We start from the raw sequence: 15,379 nt of genomic DNA, 5'->3' as shown, positions 1-15,379 counted from the left end.
TGTATAATAATTATGTAGAGGGAGAGCAACACGAAATTGAAACTGGCCTAACTCCACACACCGGTATTTCATGCAAAGCTATATTGGTGGGTGTCATTGAACCACGAATAATTATAGAACCCACAAAAGTTTTTGCTAGCATTTTTTATTTTTGTTTTACATAATAATGCGAAAGTTCAAAGTAAGTGAAAATAGTTCATGTTGTAATGTTAGATTCAGGTCCACAGCTGTAGGGGTTAACGCTGCTTGCCCACATGAGGACCTTGCCATCCATCGACCTTGCTCTATAATGGACATGATTGATGATCGGAGGATAGTCGGCTCTGTAATTGTTAATTAGTATGGTGAGGGGTGGACACAGTCTTTGAATAATTATTATCAAGAGCAACTTGTCTGTTTAGCGAGTTAAAGGCGTTACACCCGCAAACATTTTCTGCTGTGTAATTATTAATTTTACACACTCTTGTTTAATGTATAATGGACTACGTGCATAATTTAACTGCATAGTTCCTTTCAGACCCTGATAAAATAATGCTCGGAATAATTTTAGCATAATACTGTGACTGTCTAAAAATAATCAGGAATACATAATGAGGTTTTTGTGACAAAAAATGCTGTACTTCGGGTAAAATGTTGTATTGATCATTGTAACTACAACTACATACGTACCTTGAGCTTGCATATAATTATATACCTTAAATTAGCTTCGTCCACTGCTATAACAAGCTTCTCTAGGGGCTCTGCAATCCTGGCAATAATTATTATGGATCAGTTCAGTCAACAAGTGCTCCGATCTGGTGTTTATACTCGACTCTGGTTTAGTTGGGCGCTCACAGAGGGTTGAACTGTCACAAAACACTACGAATCAATCATAATAATTATGTCTGTGTATAGATCTATAATTATTATCTTAATTTTGTCATTGGGAAAAATTATCAGAGAATAATAGGCACATTTTTCGAATTAATGGGTGAAATAATTATTGGGCCTATATAGTTCCTTTAATTCCTGCATGTGTAGAATCATAGATAAAAAACATCCTCCTTTAATTTGGCACACTCACCCCTCATAATAGGGCCAGGGGGTCAGTGAGTGGTGCAATATCGATCCCTTCAGCCCCTTGCCTCACTTCAACCATTTGCCTAGCTAATACATAGCACAGGTGCCTTCCTTGATATCCTTTAGAAGAGTGGTTTCCTCCAAGCCCAACAATTAAATTAGTAGCTAGTCTATTAGAATAACAATTGAGGAAGTATTTTCGGAGTTCTATAGGTTGACTATCAAGGTTTTTATTAAAATTATTTTTTTTAAATTATTTTTTTTATTTTTAAATTATTTATTTTTCTACCAGGATGCAGGGATGTAAGAACTAGAGGGGCTGGGGAACATGGGGGACAACTGCCCCTCAGACATTTCAGACGGTAGACGTCTACCGAATACAATTGCTTTTGTTTTGCATGCAAGCGGATTATTATTATAGCCTGCAGTAAATTATAACTTGTCCTCATGGAAATTTGTGCGGGGAAAACGAAAATAAGGGTTGTTAGCAAGGAGCCCTCTGCCCATTTTTCGGGGGTTCCGGACAACGTGAATCTTTGAAGGTTGATTACATATTCCAGCTATAACTGCTCAACGGTTGCAATTCGAGGAAACTAACAGCTTCTATAGACTTCTATAGCCACGTTCTCTTGAATATTGATTCGTGGAATAGCATACTAAAGCTTTTTTATCGCCAGTTTGAAGACTGTTGCAGTATGTCTCTTCAAAATCTTTCGTACCATCATCTGTTTACACAAACTTTCTATTCAACATATGAGTTAGCTTTGCACCAAGACGCTAGTTTTTCGTTAGCTATACAAGAGTCAGAAAAGAGCTGTAAAGCTAGCTAGCTCTTGCACACACTCCCCTTATTCCTCTGTGTGTAACTAATGTGCATACAATCTTGTGTGTAAGGCTCCAATGAATATACTCTACCAACATTCTGTCCGACGACAGAAAGTATGCCCAGACAGTCATGATCACCGGATAGTTCTCTCCCTCCCACGCTTACATTGAGAACTGGCTGGAATTCGAGACTACCCAGTGTATGTTTTGAATGGAATTTGCCCTAAAGGAAGTGTTTACTTGTACAGTTGTACACTTGCATGTCTTACTAGTACGTATACATGTAGTGTGTATGTATTAAACTGATTAGAGTGTTGATTTAGCTTGCTGTGCACTCTAGCTGAAAGATTCTAGGAAGAGATTTTGTGCTTATTTAATAGATCTATTGCTGTGCTGAGTGAATCAAAAAAGCTAGCTATGCCTGTGCCTGTGGCATCTTACCATTTGATATGGATCGTGTTACTGTGCTGCACTGCAGATCTCCAAGCTCATATGTTAAATGAGGCCCCTATGGATATGGTTGTTGCTGCTGAGAGTGTGTATATTTTGGGGAGCAGCAGTATCACACAGCTGCATCGGAATCTCTCTTTGCTCAATGAGGCTCCCTTGACATTCAAGCAGCAAGTTGAAGCCACTAGAAATGATGCATTGAGTATGGCTATTAGAGAGAATGAAACTGAATTGGTGGTATGTTTTGCTTATGGAAAATGCTTTCTGTTTTATATGGTTGACGATGGATACTGCACAGATGATAATTCTTTCATTGCTAGTTTCGGATATCCAACAAATGTTTTGCTCACTGACATAGAAATGAACTCTTTCTACATCGCTTTTCGTGCACTTGATCAAGGGCCTCAGTTGCGTTTTCTAAAACTAGAACAGTTCTCTATTGATGAGATCATTTATGATGACGACTTATACAGTGATTATTATGAGGAGGAACCAATACCATTGGAAATCAATAGAATTCGCTCCCTATCGTTGAGTATAACCAACTTATCCTTTCGTGACCGCACATTTATCAATGCATTCAGACTCAGCAACCATGTGTATTTCGTGGGACGTGATGAAGATACTGATTCTATGCCAAAAATTACTCTCATGAGAATCTGCGACAAAGGAAATCAGATGTTCAGTACTGAAGGATATGACGTTTACGAGATACGATTGTCTTGCGGACCTGTGTCTGCAGAAACCAGCATCACTGGAGTCTTTGTACTTGACAATACTATGGTGCTAGGACTAACTAATCGACGGTACTCAAGGCACTGCACATTCAACCTCTCTCGCATTAACATGATCCTGGATAGTGCTTATGATCAATGCTCTTCTGGAGATTATGATAACCCGTTGCCATGGGCTATATACAACCGTCATAGCTGTACAACTTTCCAGGAGGTATCATTTTTTGTTTATTATTAGGCTTGCTGCAAACCTATTGTGTGAATGCACTATGCATATGAGTCTTGATCTGTTCACTACATGTATCTACAGATTGCAGAGTCTCGCTGCAATTTCGGATCACCCAACCAGGGAAGTGGAGGTATTGTGCCTGCATTAGCCGTGAACTCTGCCGCTATAGGAGAAGTGGCTGTAGAAGTATGGAACTACTCTGTCCATGTTTCCTTGGCTGTTGCTGCTGACAATGTAATGCTCGTATACTTGGCAGCTTCTAATGCAACAGGCCACTACTTGCTGAAGGTGATTAAATGTAGTATGTTAAATAATAAATGAAAGCACAGCGCTAGCGGGTACGGGTGCTGATGTCTTCAGAATCCAGAATCACAGGGCAACTCAAAGAGTGGGTAATGATCAACCATGATAAGAGGCCAAAAGTTTAAGTCTGTCAGCAGAGCCTTGCAGCTCTCTTCTCACCCTTGCAGCTACCAATAGCTAGCATTCTATGCTAACTACTAAGTAGAGTAGCAACACTCAGTGAAAAAGTTTTGCTACGCACTCTTCTGAAAAGGCTGCAATGGCATTCCAAGTAAGCATAACTCGAGAACCAAGCATTACTTTTCAAATTAAAATCCAAGAAAAACGTACTTATTCGATTTAAAACAACCCTCCAAATATGCGATCTCTTCCAATTTTCTGACCTTTAAAAGTAGCGACTGCTGCGTTTTTTTTTTATATCGCGTCCTAAATAGAGGTCAAACTATAGCCTCGATTCCAGGCCACAAGAAATAGTGTAATTTCTATATAATCGAGGATAGTATAGATTGAGTAACCTCCAATTAGATTGCGACCCTCCAAATATGCGACATCAGGACTTCAACCTCCAAAAGAAACGACCACTGAAAGTGTCGTCTTAAATCGAATAAGTACGGTAGAAGCCTATAAAACTCTTACTTGCACTTCATTGATCGTTGAGCAGCTGCAATCCGCACAGTCACACACGCACACGCACACGCTCATGCTCACACACACACTCACACACACACACACACACACACACACACACACACACACACACACACACACACACATATACCTCGCTTGCGCATGCACACCGAAAGGTAAATATATACATTGATTTAGATGTACATTCTCAACTATTGCTATGTCTGCATATAACTATGCATATTCTTTTGCAGTATTATAGTGGTGGTGATAGTGACACTATTCTAGTGGAAGAGTATGAACACAGCCAGCCAGTTGTGGTGTTGAAGCAAGCTGAAGACCACATATATATCGCAACCAATGTTGAGGTAACATTTAATACTACAGGTTTTTGTCAGACTTTGTGTGTAGTAATGTATAACTTGCTATTCTAATTCTACTGTAGTTAGCTCGTAATAGAACGCTAGCTATAATACAGTATTGGTAGCTGCATGAGTCAGAAAAGAGCTGCAAAACTGTACAGTTTCGTTAATATTTACAGACTTCGAACTTTTGGCTTCCGTTAATTTTTTAGCAACGTTCATAGTCACAACCATTTCCCACCATTGGGTTGCCGTAAAATAGCTGGTAATTTTCAGGGGACAAAATAGTTAGACATTTCGTGGATAATATTTTTCTGGTTGTGCTGATTGCACTGCATCTAAAGGTAGTCAAGGTCGCTTCATTCGTGGGTAAAATATTCGTGGTCAGAGCTTCGACTACAAAAACAACAAATATTTTGTCCCCCGAAAATGACCCTATTCATTTTAATAACAGTCTGCTTAGTACTCCATGTAGCTTCATTGTCAGAAAGCTTTGGCGCCTACATGCACCGAGGCATATCAGCACCCGCGTTGCTTTCATCAATTAACTAATTCGACTTGGACAACACTAGATCTAGCTAGCAGAGTCATCAAGCTTCGTAAAAAGGTCTTAACTTGCTGTAGAGTGGAAAATAACCTTTCAGCTGTAGGACAGTCCGACTACATGTAACATGCATAGTTACAGAATGTGTGAGACAGTAGTTGAACTATAGATAGAGTAGTACTCTATCTATGGTCGAACACACTACATGTACTTGATTGCAGTGAAGCCCCATCCATTTATAGTTTTATCACCGTCTGAAATGTCTGTGAGGTGCAGTTGCCCTCCATCATGTCCCCAGCCCCTCTAGTTCTTACATCCCTGCATCCTGGTACATGCACATAAAATTATAATATTATTGCTATTGTAGAACCTGTTGGCTAGCTGCTATTAATTACTGTCATCATCAACCTTCTGGTGTGTTTATGTGTCCTAGCTGGGAGCACGAACAGTACTTACTTGGCAACTTAGAGCAAAGCATGATCCAGCTAGACAGCTTGGCCATTCCAAAACTGTACATGTAGATGGGCAGGTCTTTACAGAAATGTGTTTACTGCTTCCCACACTCATCTCTATAATTATAGTTGTTGCTATAGTGATTTATTATGGTATATTTTTTCGTGAAGGTTTTTCGCTACAAGGTCTTTAGTGACTGTTCCCAGTACTCCAGTTGTGACAGCTGTGCAGCCATAAAAGACCCAGTGTGTGGATGGTGTGTGTTAGAAAACAAGTGCTCTCGTGCTCTTGTGTGTAGCTCCTCAGAGTTGATTGGACGGTGGATAAATAATCAAAAACAGTGCATAGTTAATGTGTCTCTCAGTAACAAGTTTTCCACTATAGAAAAGCTATCAAATGTGAGTTTCTAGCATTAGGTTATACATTTTCTGTGTATACATGTATCAATGCATATACATGAATTAATTACTGCCTACTTGTTGAATGCTTGTAACTACATGTATAATAACTAACCATTCTCTAACAAGTCTAGTTCGTGTGAATGACTCCAAACTACAGGTTTCATTTGTGACAATACCAAGCACCAGTGTGTTCCCAAGCTTGACTAAGAACGAGTCTTTTACGTGTGTGTTCACAGACATCATAACTAAAACCATTCACAACTTGACAGTACAAGACAGTTTTTGTGTAGGTGATAACTTCAACCTCACTCTGCTCAACACTTCTTTCACACGTGAGCTAGTGCATGAATGTGCATGCAATACATGCGTACTGTGGGAGTATATATGTATCTTACTTGCCAAGTACTACCTAGGGCGATAAAGAGAAGAGGGCATGCAACTACAATCTAAATGGGCGGGGTTTACGTCTAAAAATAGTAAATGCACGTGCACTTTATTCTCTGACTAGCCTTTATTCCCTAGTGGGTGGTTGACTAATGCGACGCATACACAGTACACATTGTAAGTTGCATGCCCTCTTCTCATACGCTCTTGGTACTACATACCCTGCTACCAATGTACACTTTTCTGTTTTTTTAGAGCTGTCCGTAAGGATTTTAAGTGATAATGACAGCCCGTCTATTGAATTCAACTCAAATTCTGTGTTGACTGTGTTTGACTGCTCACAATACAAAAGGTTTGAATAGCGATCGGTGTATACGTATGCGACCATGTGTGCACCATACATATCACATACCATAATTATTTGCTCAACTGAAGGTGTATTTCCTGTCAACATGCCCCTGGTTGTGGTTGGTGTGTGTATGACCACAAGTGCACAGGCGACAGTTTCACCTGCAGAGTGCCAACTGACTGGAGAGCAGCTTCACATCACCAAGTTAGTTGTAATAATTATGCCTCGAGGCGTATCCGCACGAGGGATACGTATACTATACGGTAAAGCTGACTGTGTGTGTACGTGTGTGTGTGTGTGTGTGTGCGTGTGTGCCTGTGCGCGTGTGTGTGTGCGTGTGCGTGTGTACGTGTGTGTGTGTACGTGTGTGTCTGTTCCAGCTGTAACTGCTCAACGGTTGTAATGCGACGAAAAAAACTAACAGTTTCTATAGGCTTCTAGCCATGTTCTTTTGGATTTTGATTCGTGGATTAAAAGCTTCTTTCTCGAGTTATGGCTAGTTTGACTCACATTGAAGGCTGTTGCAGTCTCTTCAGAATCTTTCGTAGCATCATCTGTTTGCACAAACTTTCTATTCAACACATGAGTTAGCCTTGCAATAAAGCGCTAGCTTTTTGTTCGCTACAAGAGTCAGAGTCTGTTAAAGCAGCTAGCCATTTGTGAACTTGATCTCTTTGCAGACACACCCTTTAATTATTCCGAGCGAAGCGAGGTTATGTTCAGGTCCTATATTAAGCGAAAGCAAAACAACGGCGAGAGACATTAGCACAGCGCAGCTTGAACCACTCGTTATTACCATAATTATAGAGGGTAATTTTCGTGGGGCAAAGTTTTCATGGTTGAAGGTCTGACGACGAATGTTTTGACTACGAATAAAGCGACTTTTCCTACCGTTAACTGCAGTGCAAGCAGCAACCACGAAAATATTCCACGAAATATTACTGAACCACAAATATTTTGCCCCCCCCTCCCCCAAAAGTTACCCGCTATACCGTATACAAACAAAATGTGATAATAGCATCCTTCATCTTGTATCCATTTGTTTAGACTCGTACCTGTGTCCAATTATCCTTCATCTTGTATTCTGTTTAGACTCATACCTGTCCAATTTTGCTCAAACCACCGAGTGGTAGATACCTGCAACCTGTGGGAGTTAGTAAGAAGCTTGACCTGTCAACACAGTACATTCCCCCTCCTGTAAGTTAATTATAATTGTTACGACTTATAACGAAAATTACCGTTTTGTAGATATTGGGGCATAAATACGTCTGCAGAATCAGATGTCTTGGTAAACAATCAATTGAGTTCGATGTGGAAGCTAAGTACACTCTTACTTCTATGAACGTCAGCTGTCAGTTTAAAAGAGAACAGGTGTGTCAGGGTTTTTTCAGCAATAATCCTTAGCACGTTTTGTGAAAAAAGCAAGCAGTGCTAACATTAATTATTAATTATTACCACGACAGACTAGGCAGTTGTTGCAAATGACGTCAGGAGTTGGCGGTGCTCAATTGTCACTCCTTTATGTTGACAGCAATGGAACCATAAAAGAAAAGATAGATTTTGGTAGAGACACTCACTCAGGTAATATCTGCATGCAGTATAATTATAAGGTACAATAATAATGTGTAATGGTGTTCGTACATGTATTGTCATATAATAGTGCATGCTTATGGCTTTTAGAAAGCTGCCATAAAAATGTTTGGGCGTACAAAGAGATGACGTTTAATTGTGATGGCACTTTATTTAGAGCAGTTCAAATCGTAGCGTAGGCATAAATAACTTGGAGAGTGGTTGGCAAACAAAATTATTAATCGAGCCAAGAAATCAGGCCGTTCAAGTTTTGGCGCTTGATTAGCGTGGCGCTTTTATTACAGACTTTAGGTTTAAGGGAATTATAATTATCATGTAAGACATGTATACTTGAGGATACAAACGATGTAATGTTGCTAGCTCGATCCAATCATTAGACCATGTGCATTTAACCCTAACCCTTACTAGGCTGAGCTCTATAATTAAAAGGGGCTGACAGTTACATTTTGTAGACCATGGATGAGGTTACATGTAGCCTCGTCCCCAGGCTTTACTTTTTCTTGTTCTTGTCTGTTCTCTCGAGCTAGAAATGATGGGAGGCACTAAAGAAGGACATGATAGACGTGAAAGAAAAAGTGAAGCCTGTGGTATGCGAAGTCGCGTGATCCACATACATTTTTACGAACGTGGGTGATATGTAGCCCACAATCGTGACGTAGAGTATTCGCCCACGCATTAATTAAGACACTAACAAAATCTACGGAAGTATAAGATCAGGCCGGAGCAGACTGAGAGACCAAGCTCAGTGCAGAACCAGCATGCCCAGCTCTGATAGGAAGTAGCTTAGTAGCTATACCTAGATGATAATGATGACTAAGCTATTAGCCTAGCAGATCTAGCTCAGCATGGCACAACAAAACTGAATATAGATTAATCTGAATATTAGACTCTAGCTAGATCTATTAGACTCTAGCTAGATCTAGACAATCTAGTACTAGTAGGTATAGCTAGCAAGCTTGTATACATCAAACTGCTTGCCAATTCCAAATCTATGGTCATGCATGTTCACCAGTCCTGCACAAAGTTTAGAGATCGAGGTGTGGGCAGTCCAATATCTCAACGTCTACCTGATCACGCTCAATTTCACCCTTCTGCCATGCACCCTTCTACCGTCACGCGACTTTCCAACCAGGCCCTCCTTTTTCTTAGCTTTACCTCTATTCTTTCTTTATTTTTGGTATGTGACAGTGTGGTATACGTAGTGTCCCAAAGCTCAAGGGCGTGTGATTAATTATATACACTCCACAATTACCATGACGTATACACTTGTACATGTACTATAACACTCCACAGCTCGATTTTGCATTGTTTTATGTATAAGCTGTACCATCCCTCCATGAAATTGTTCCAAATGAATTTCTGTCGATCACTTAGACTCTCAGGAACCTTCCATCGACCAATCTGATAGTAGGTTTTACCTCACCGAGTTTTTGTTATATTTATTATCCTGTCGCCTTAGTGCTTTTGTACGACTGCTTTCAACTGGGTACATCCTGCTCTACCTGCATATCACTGAGACTAAGGCCTGAGGGCTTTGCTTGTGGCTGGTGCACTAGCTCAGGCTGTACTCTTTCCTGGGACTGTTATGGCTACATACAGGACCTGTCAGGAAGGTTTTGTCCACATCCAATAATCCAGTAAGAGTTTATTTCTGGTTGCCTGTCGGTAGTGCAACCGATAATTCATTCAGATCGGTGTCACCTTCCTCCGGGCCGATTCAAGGAGGAACGGTTGTTACTATCACCGGAGATGATCTAGGGATTAATTTAACCTCTATTGAATCAATCATGTTTGGACAACACCCATGTTCTCTCATTGCAAATGAATACCAGCCAGGTGAGTCAATTAATAGTAAACAACTTTTATTGTCACTGCCACAGGTCGAGTGATCAAGTGCATGACATCAGCAGCAACTGACTCAGAAACTGTGCACATCAGTCTTACTGTGAATAGAGGTGGTCCAGGGCTAGTTGGGGCCACACCAATCTTTGAATTTCATTACGAGAATCCTACAATCACATCAATTTACCCACGATATGGTCCGATCAGTGGAGGCACTTTGGTGGTTATAGAGGGCTCCTCATTGAACACTGGGGATGAGGGTTCTGCAGTGATCAGTCTAGCTGGACAAGATTGTTTCATCAGGTGAGTACATCCACTTACGTACATGTACCGTACTCTACCGAGATTACGGCCACGTCCGAAATTACGCCCCACTTTTGAGTGAAAGTTCCTGCATTGGCTAATTTACCTCGAGAATATGCCCACCAAGAATGACAGTGAGCAGTTGTCCAGAAAAGGCTGAGCAGTTTCTTGTGTAGCTGATTAGCTCTGAACATAGTTAGATATAGCTAGATCCAATCAAACATGCAAGGACAATCTTCTGTTGAAGACTCTGACAATGACAAGTACGTCAAGGAACAACCTTCTGATGCAGAATCTTGACTTACATGGTGTACATAATTTTCTATAGCTATTTTATCCATGCATTGTATATTGATGTATTCAAGAGTTGGCAGACATCAAATGCAGACAGAAACATGCAGAAAATACTTGATGAGTGGGCGTAATTTCAAGGCAAGCACCATTGTAGCATGCAATTAGGGTGGGCGTAATCTTGGTAGAATAGGTAATTTACACTTACGCTACCTAATAATTTGTATGCTTCAGGATATTTACACAACTTTTAGGTCTAAGACATCAGAGAGAATACTATGTGTCACATCTCCTAATGAAGCTGGTGATGGCTTCATTCATATCTCCATTGATGGTGCCAATATTTATGAGGGCTTTTACTTATATTTGCCTGACCCTGTTATTTTCTCAGTATCACCATCTACCATAATTGAGTCGTAAGTTATGCATACATGTACTCTATCCTAACCTGTCAGAATGTCAATAATAATGTTTGTTTGCTATTATAATCATAATGTAATTAGCATGATTAATTTCTACATGATAATGCACACGTTTACCAGGAAGGAATGCACAGTTTTTACAAATTTTTCATAATGCGAATAACTCAGCATATTTTTTTATTATGCAGAGGAGGCATCACTCTAACCTTTACTGGATCAAACCTAAACAGCACAGTGAAACCCACACTGCTGGTATTTAAAGACCAACAGGAATATGTGGGGGTAATGCTATATTACATGTTCATCCATTGACAGGGTTTATGCGTATCTCTATAGAATTTTTAGCATACTTTAGAGGTGGAACATTTTATCAAGTTATTTTTGTTCAGCTTAGAAATGCCTGCAGGTTTGTGAGGGTGTTAATGCTACTGCTTTAGAGTGCAAGGCTCCGAGAGTGACGGCACTGTTTGCAAATGGGAGCGCGAGGAGATATTCACCAAAACCCCTGAACTACACTATAATTATGGACAATGCTCCTCGTCCAAACACTACCAACCCTGAACTTACGCTGGTTACAAAATCAGATCCTGTCTTTGTCGAGATACAAGAGGCTGATAAAGTGTACGTGCGGGGATCACAAGAATTTATTGCTATCCTTGTGAGTTGTGCTTCTAATACTAGTACTAATAACTTGCAGACTGATATATTATAATGTCAGTTATTCTTCGCTAGATCAGTGAGCACTTTAATATAACCTAGTCCGGGCATGACCTAATAATACAGCAATGCTGTTCTCAAAGTTTTAATCCATGCAGCTGTGGCCTGTGGGTGAGACTCATAACTTAATTTCAACACTGTTTTTTACAGGTGTATATAATTATTATAGGTGTAATAATGTCATGTTCAGACTTTGTCCTCAAGACAAACATAATACTACATCTACTGTCTTTTGTTTATATAGAAGATTCAATTAGAGCAGAGAGTTCTAGTTATACACATATACGTGTACTTACTGAGCACTTCTGCATGAGCAAGTTGAGACACCAATATTTAGCCTCGAATACATTATAATTATGGTATACTGCAGGTATAGCTAGAGTAATGACACATTACCCCCTTGACTCAACTAGTAATTGAGTATTATGTCTAATTCAGGGTCGTGACATCAATAATGTTCAAGCGACGGAGATTGCTGTTTCTGTAGACGGTCTTCCTTGTGATAACATCATACTCTCCCAGAATGTACGTTGGTTGACCTCTCATTATATATATAGCAACATTACAATTATGTACTGCATCTTAGCTGAAACTGTTTTCCAGGTTCTGCGGTGCAAACCTCCTCCATCTATGGGACTTTCCACTGCAGTTTATCATGCAGATGTAAAGGTAAACTCGATCATGTCAATAATTATGTATTTTCAGGAATGCACTCCTGGTATTGCTTGTGCTTATTTGCTATCTATATAATCTAAGGTAACTGTGGGAAGTGGTAGCCTGGAATACAACGTTGGAGTACTGGAGTATATCCAAGATAATTCTTTGATGAATGTCACAATGATTATTGCTGTTGCTATGGGATCTTTACTAGGTATCATTTTAATGATATTCTTGGTCTGCACACTGGTATTGTCAGGCCGTTTCATTTGGAGGAATTGTTCAAAAAGGTTGGCACAAACTAGCTATATAGCTATTATCGTAGCATTTAATTACCCCTGTATTTTAATTCAAGGAATCTTGAGGAAGTTGTTAACGTTGATCAAAATGGACAACAAGAATTCTCACCACCGGAATATGATTATGTCAGTCACGAGAATGTGTATGAAGATATCAGCGACCTCGCCATTGAGATGGGGGGGGCTTTTCAACCCGGAGTAGCAGGAGCTGAGTTGCCGAGGTTAGACATTTGCTAAACACGTACAGTACATTAAGGGGTTGGTAGACTATGCATGCTCGAGAATGTATTCTTTTATGCTCATTGTTTTATCAAGTCACCTATTATTCCCACTCCAAAATGCAACGTAGACCCCCAGGGTTTCATCTAGGATTAAAAGTTGGGGGGGGGTTTGGGCGCGTAAACACGCCGCAAAATGGTTGGCCACTCCCACATTTGTTGCCCACACCCCCTATTACATGCTAGTGCATCACAGACAGTACTAATGTTATGATGTCATTATTCTAATATTAGGGGGGGAAGGTTCACTCCTGCCCCCCCCACCACTAGATGAAACCCTCACACCATGTAATCGCACAAGTAACATTAAACTATACCACATGACTCCATCTATACTATATAATTATAATCATGTGATGTACTAGCTATTAGCGACCAGAGGAGGTCTAACATGCGTGCACGAATCACTACAAATTCAGTGCATTGATGTCATTGCAGTCACGTGATAACATTACACTAGCCTTGTAGTGATTCGTGCACGCATGTCTGACCTCCTCTGATTTGCGACTGGATGTTTCGGTAGAGGTGTCAAAGCTAGTAGCTTAATTTTATACTTTTGCTGCAGGGAAACTCAAAGAGTGGGTAATGATTGACCATGATTCTTATTAAAAACAATTGATGCCAAAAGTCCACGGTCTATATCAGCAGAGTCTTGGAGCTCTCTTCTCACTCTTGCAGCTACCCATAGTAGAGTAGCAACACTCCGTGGACAAGTTATTCTACGCACTCTTTTGAAATTAAAGGCTGCAATGGCATTCCAAGTAGATCTATAGGCATTATTTTGAAGAAAACATGACTAGAAGCCATAGAAACTCTTTCTAGCACTTCATTGATCCTCGAGGAGCTGTAGCAGTCTACACACACACACATACAAACGCACTACCGTATGCCTCGCTTGCGCATGCACACCGAGGCATAATATTTAGAATGCCAAAGAGATACTAACCACCTACTTCTATCAGGCCTACAAAATTAATTAATGTATTATACTGTGCTATGATTTGTACTGGCCTATATAATTATTATACATTGAACTTCCAAACCTACCTATAATTGTTTGTTTTAAAGGTGCTATTTTGCCAGCAAAAAGTGCCTATTATGCTCAAAGTTATGCTAGCATAATCTACTAACCCCTAAAGTAAGGCATTGATGATGGATATTTTAATGTCAGGTTGGAAGTTGCTAGCAGACGAAATAGAGAGGTCAGAAGAGATGGTATGGTGGAAAGAAACAGACAAGGCGGTGCAATGAGAAGAGATGGTGCAGCCAGAAGAGATGTAGCAAGACAAGATGGTGTTGATGCCACCCCTGCTGCTAGTGGAGAGTACGTGGATATGCTACCACCTTCTCTCAGGATGAGCTGCCCCACGAGCAGCATGCAGAATCCAACTCAGAACCAAACTTGCTGCGTCCTTGCTCCAAAAGAGTCAACGCCTCCTGCCACTGCCAACGTACAGAACGATGAGAATGCTGATTCAGAAGATGATAGAAGTATTAGAGTGACAAAACTGCGCTGTGCCTTGGAACTCTGATGGCTGATATTCTGGCTAGAATTCGCTGATAATTATAATTTGGATATTAATGTCATCAAGAACAAGATATGCTTGATTGTAAAAAACGTTCACTTACCGCTGCTTTTGTCACCTGCAAATCAAGCCAATAATTTTGTATAATAATAATTATGCACATTTATTACAGTTTTGCTGCTCTATATGGATTTATACTGTCACCATCAAGCTATTCATAATAGAATACATGCAGATTCCGTTTCTTTGTAATTGATTGTGTGTCCTGCACTGTGCTAATGCCTCTCGCCATGTTATGCTTTCGCTCTAGAGTGTTATAGTAGAGGGAATCTATTAATGAATTTCCTTCAGATCCGGCTGATCCATGAGACTACCCCATCCTACTACAACTTCCTTCGTCCTACACTGGAATGCTCAGCCTTCCTACTTTGTCGTACATCTTACCTCAACCTTCTTCGTCCTACACTACTGGATTGTTCACTGGATTTTTTAGCCACCCTAGGACGAAGAAGGTTGTGGTATAATTATATGGATTGTTCAGCCATTCTACCTTATCGTACCCTATTACACATCCTATCCTATTACATTCTACACTTGATTGTTCAGCCATTCTACCTTACCTTCCTATCCCCGTCCTACCACCTTCTTCGTCTTGTTCAGCCTACTTTATCGTACCTATCATACATCCTACTGCGTCCTACACTGATAGGGTAAGATAAGGTATGATAGCTGAA

The 15,379-nt window shown here is 40.2% G+C and overlaps 1 protein-coding gene and 1 long non-coding RNA gene across 3 annotated transcripts; one reads left to right on the top strand and one right to left on the bottom strand.

Annotated features, from left to right (window-relative positions):
- Window positions 1–107: 107 nt before the first annotated feature.
- Window positions 108–1,344, bottom strand: LOC135338432 (uncharacterized). 2 transcript variants are annotated; one of them, XR_010395494.1, is made up of 3 exons: window positions 1,064–1,344; window positions 695–858; window positions 108–323 (listed from the first exon to the last, which is right to left on the bottom strand). It is a non-coding gene; the product is annotated as an uncharacterized LOC135338432 (long non-coding RNA). The 2 variants fall into 2 exon arrangements; XR_010395495.1 differs by having other exon boundaries at window positions 695–845.
- Window positions 1,345–1,952: 608 nt separating this feature from the next.
- Window positions 1,953–14,882, top strand: LOC135338415 (plexin A3-like). Its single transcript, XM_064534532.1, has 22 exons — window positions 1,953–3,282; window positions 3,379–3,585; window positions 4,482–4,595; window positions 5,757–5,984; window positions 6,145–6,319; window positions 6,627–6,723; window positions 6,807–6,924; window positions 7,813–7,917; window positions 7,969–8,091; window positions 8,184–8,301; window positions 9,685–9,717; window positions 9,770–9,947; window positions 10,001–10,146; window positions 10,191–10,455; window positions 11,001–11,162; window positions 11,357–11,450; window positions 11,575–11,826; window positions 12,324–12,410; window positions 12,489–12,554; window positions 12,642–12,832; window positions 12,898–13,062; window positions 14,291–14,882. Exons 1-22 carry the CDS (start codon window positions 2,302–2,304, stop codon window positions 14,649–14,651), a joined length of 4,266 nt encoding a protein of 1,421 aa, XP_064390602.1. The 5' UTR covers window positions 1,953–2,301; the 3' UTR covers window positions 14,652–14,882.
- The last annotated feature ends 497 nt before the right edge of the window (window positions 14,883–15,379 follow it).

Source organism: Halichondria panicea, chromosome 7 (genome assembly GCF_963675165.1).
Source record: "Halichondria panicea chromosome 7, odHalPani1.1, whole genome shotgun sequence".
Taxonomy (NCBI): Eukaryota; Metazoa; Porifera; class Demospongiae; order Suberitida; family Halichondriidae; genus Halichondria; species Halichondria panicea.
Note: the sequence above shows the minus strand (reverse complement) of the source record. Positions and strands in the feature narration are given on the sequence as shown.

Excerpts from the sequence above, each read along its gene's own strand:
- LOC135338415 (XM_064534532.1), top strand. The coding sequence starts at position 2,302 with ATGCCTGTGCCTGTGGCATCTTACCATTTGATATGGATCGTGTTACTG. Across the intron at positions 9,718-9,769 it reads TTCCATCGACCAATCTGATA|TGCTTTTGTACGACTGCTTT; the intron begins GTAGGTTTTACC and ends CTGTCGCCTTAG. Across the intron at positions 12,411-12,488 it reads ACATCATACTCTCCCAGAAT|GTTCTGCGGTGCAAACCTCC; the intron begins GTACGTTGGTTG and ends ACTGTTTTCCAG.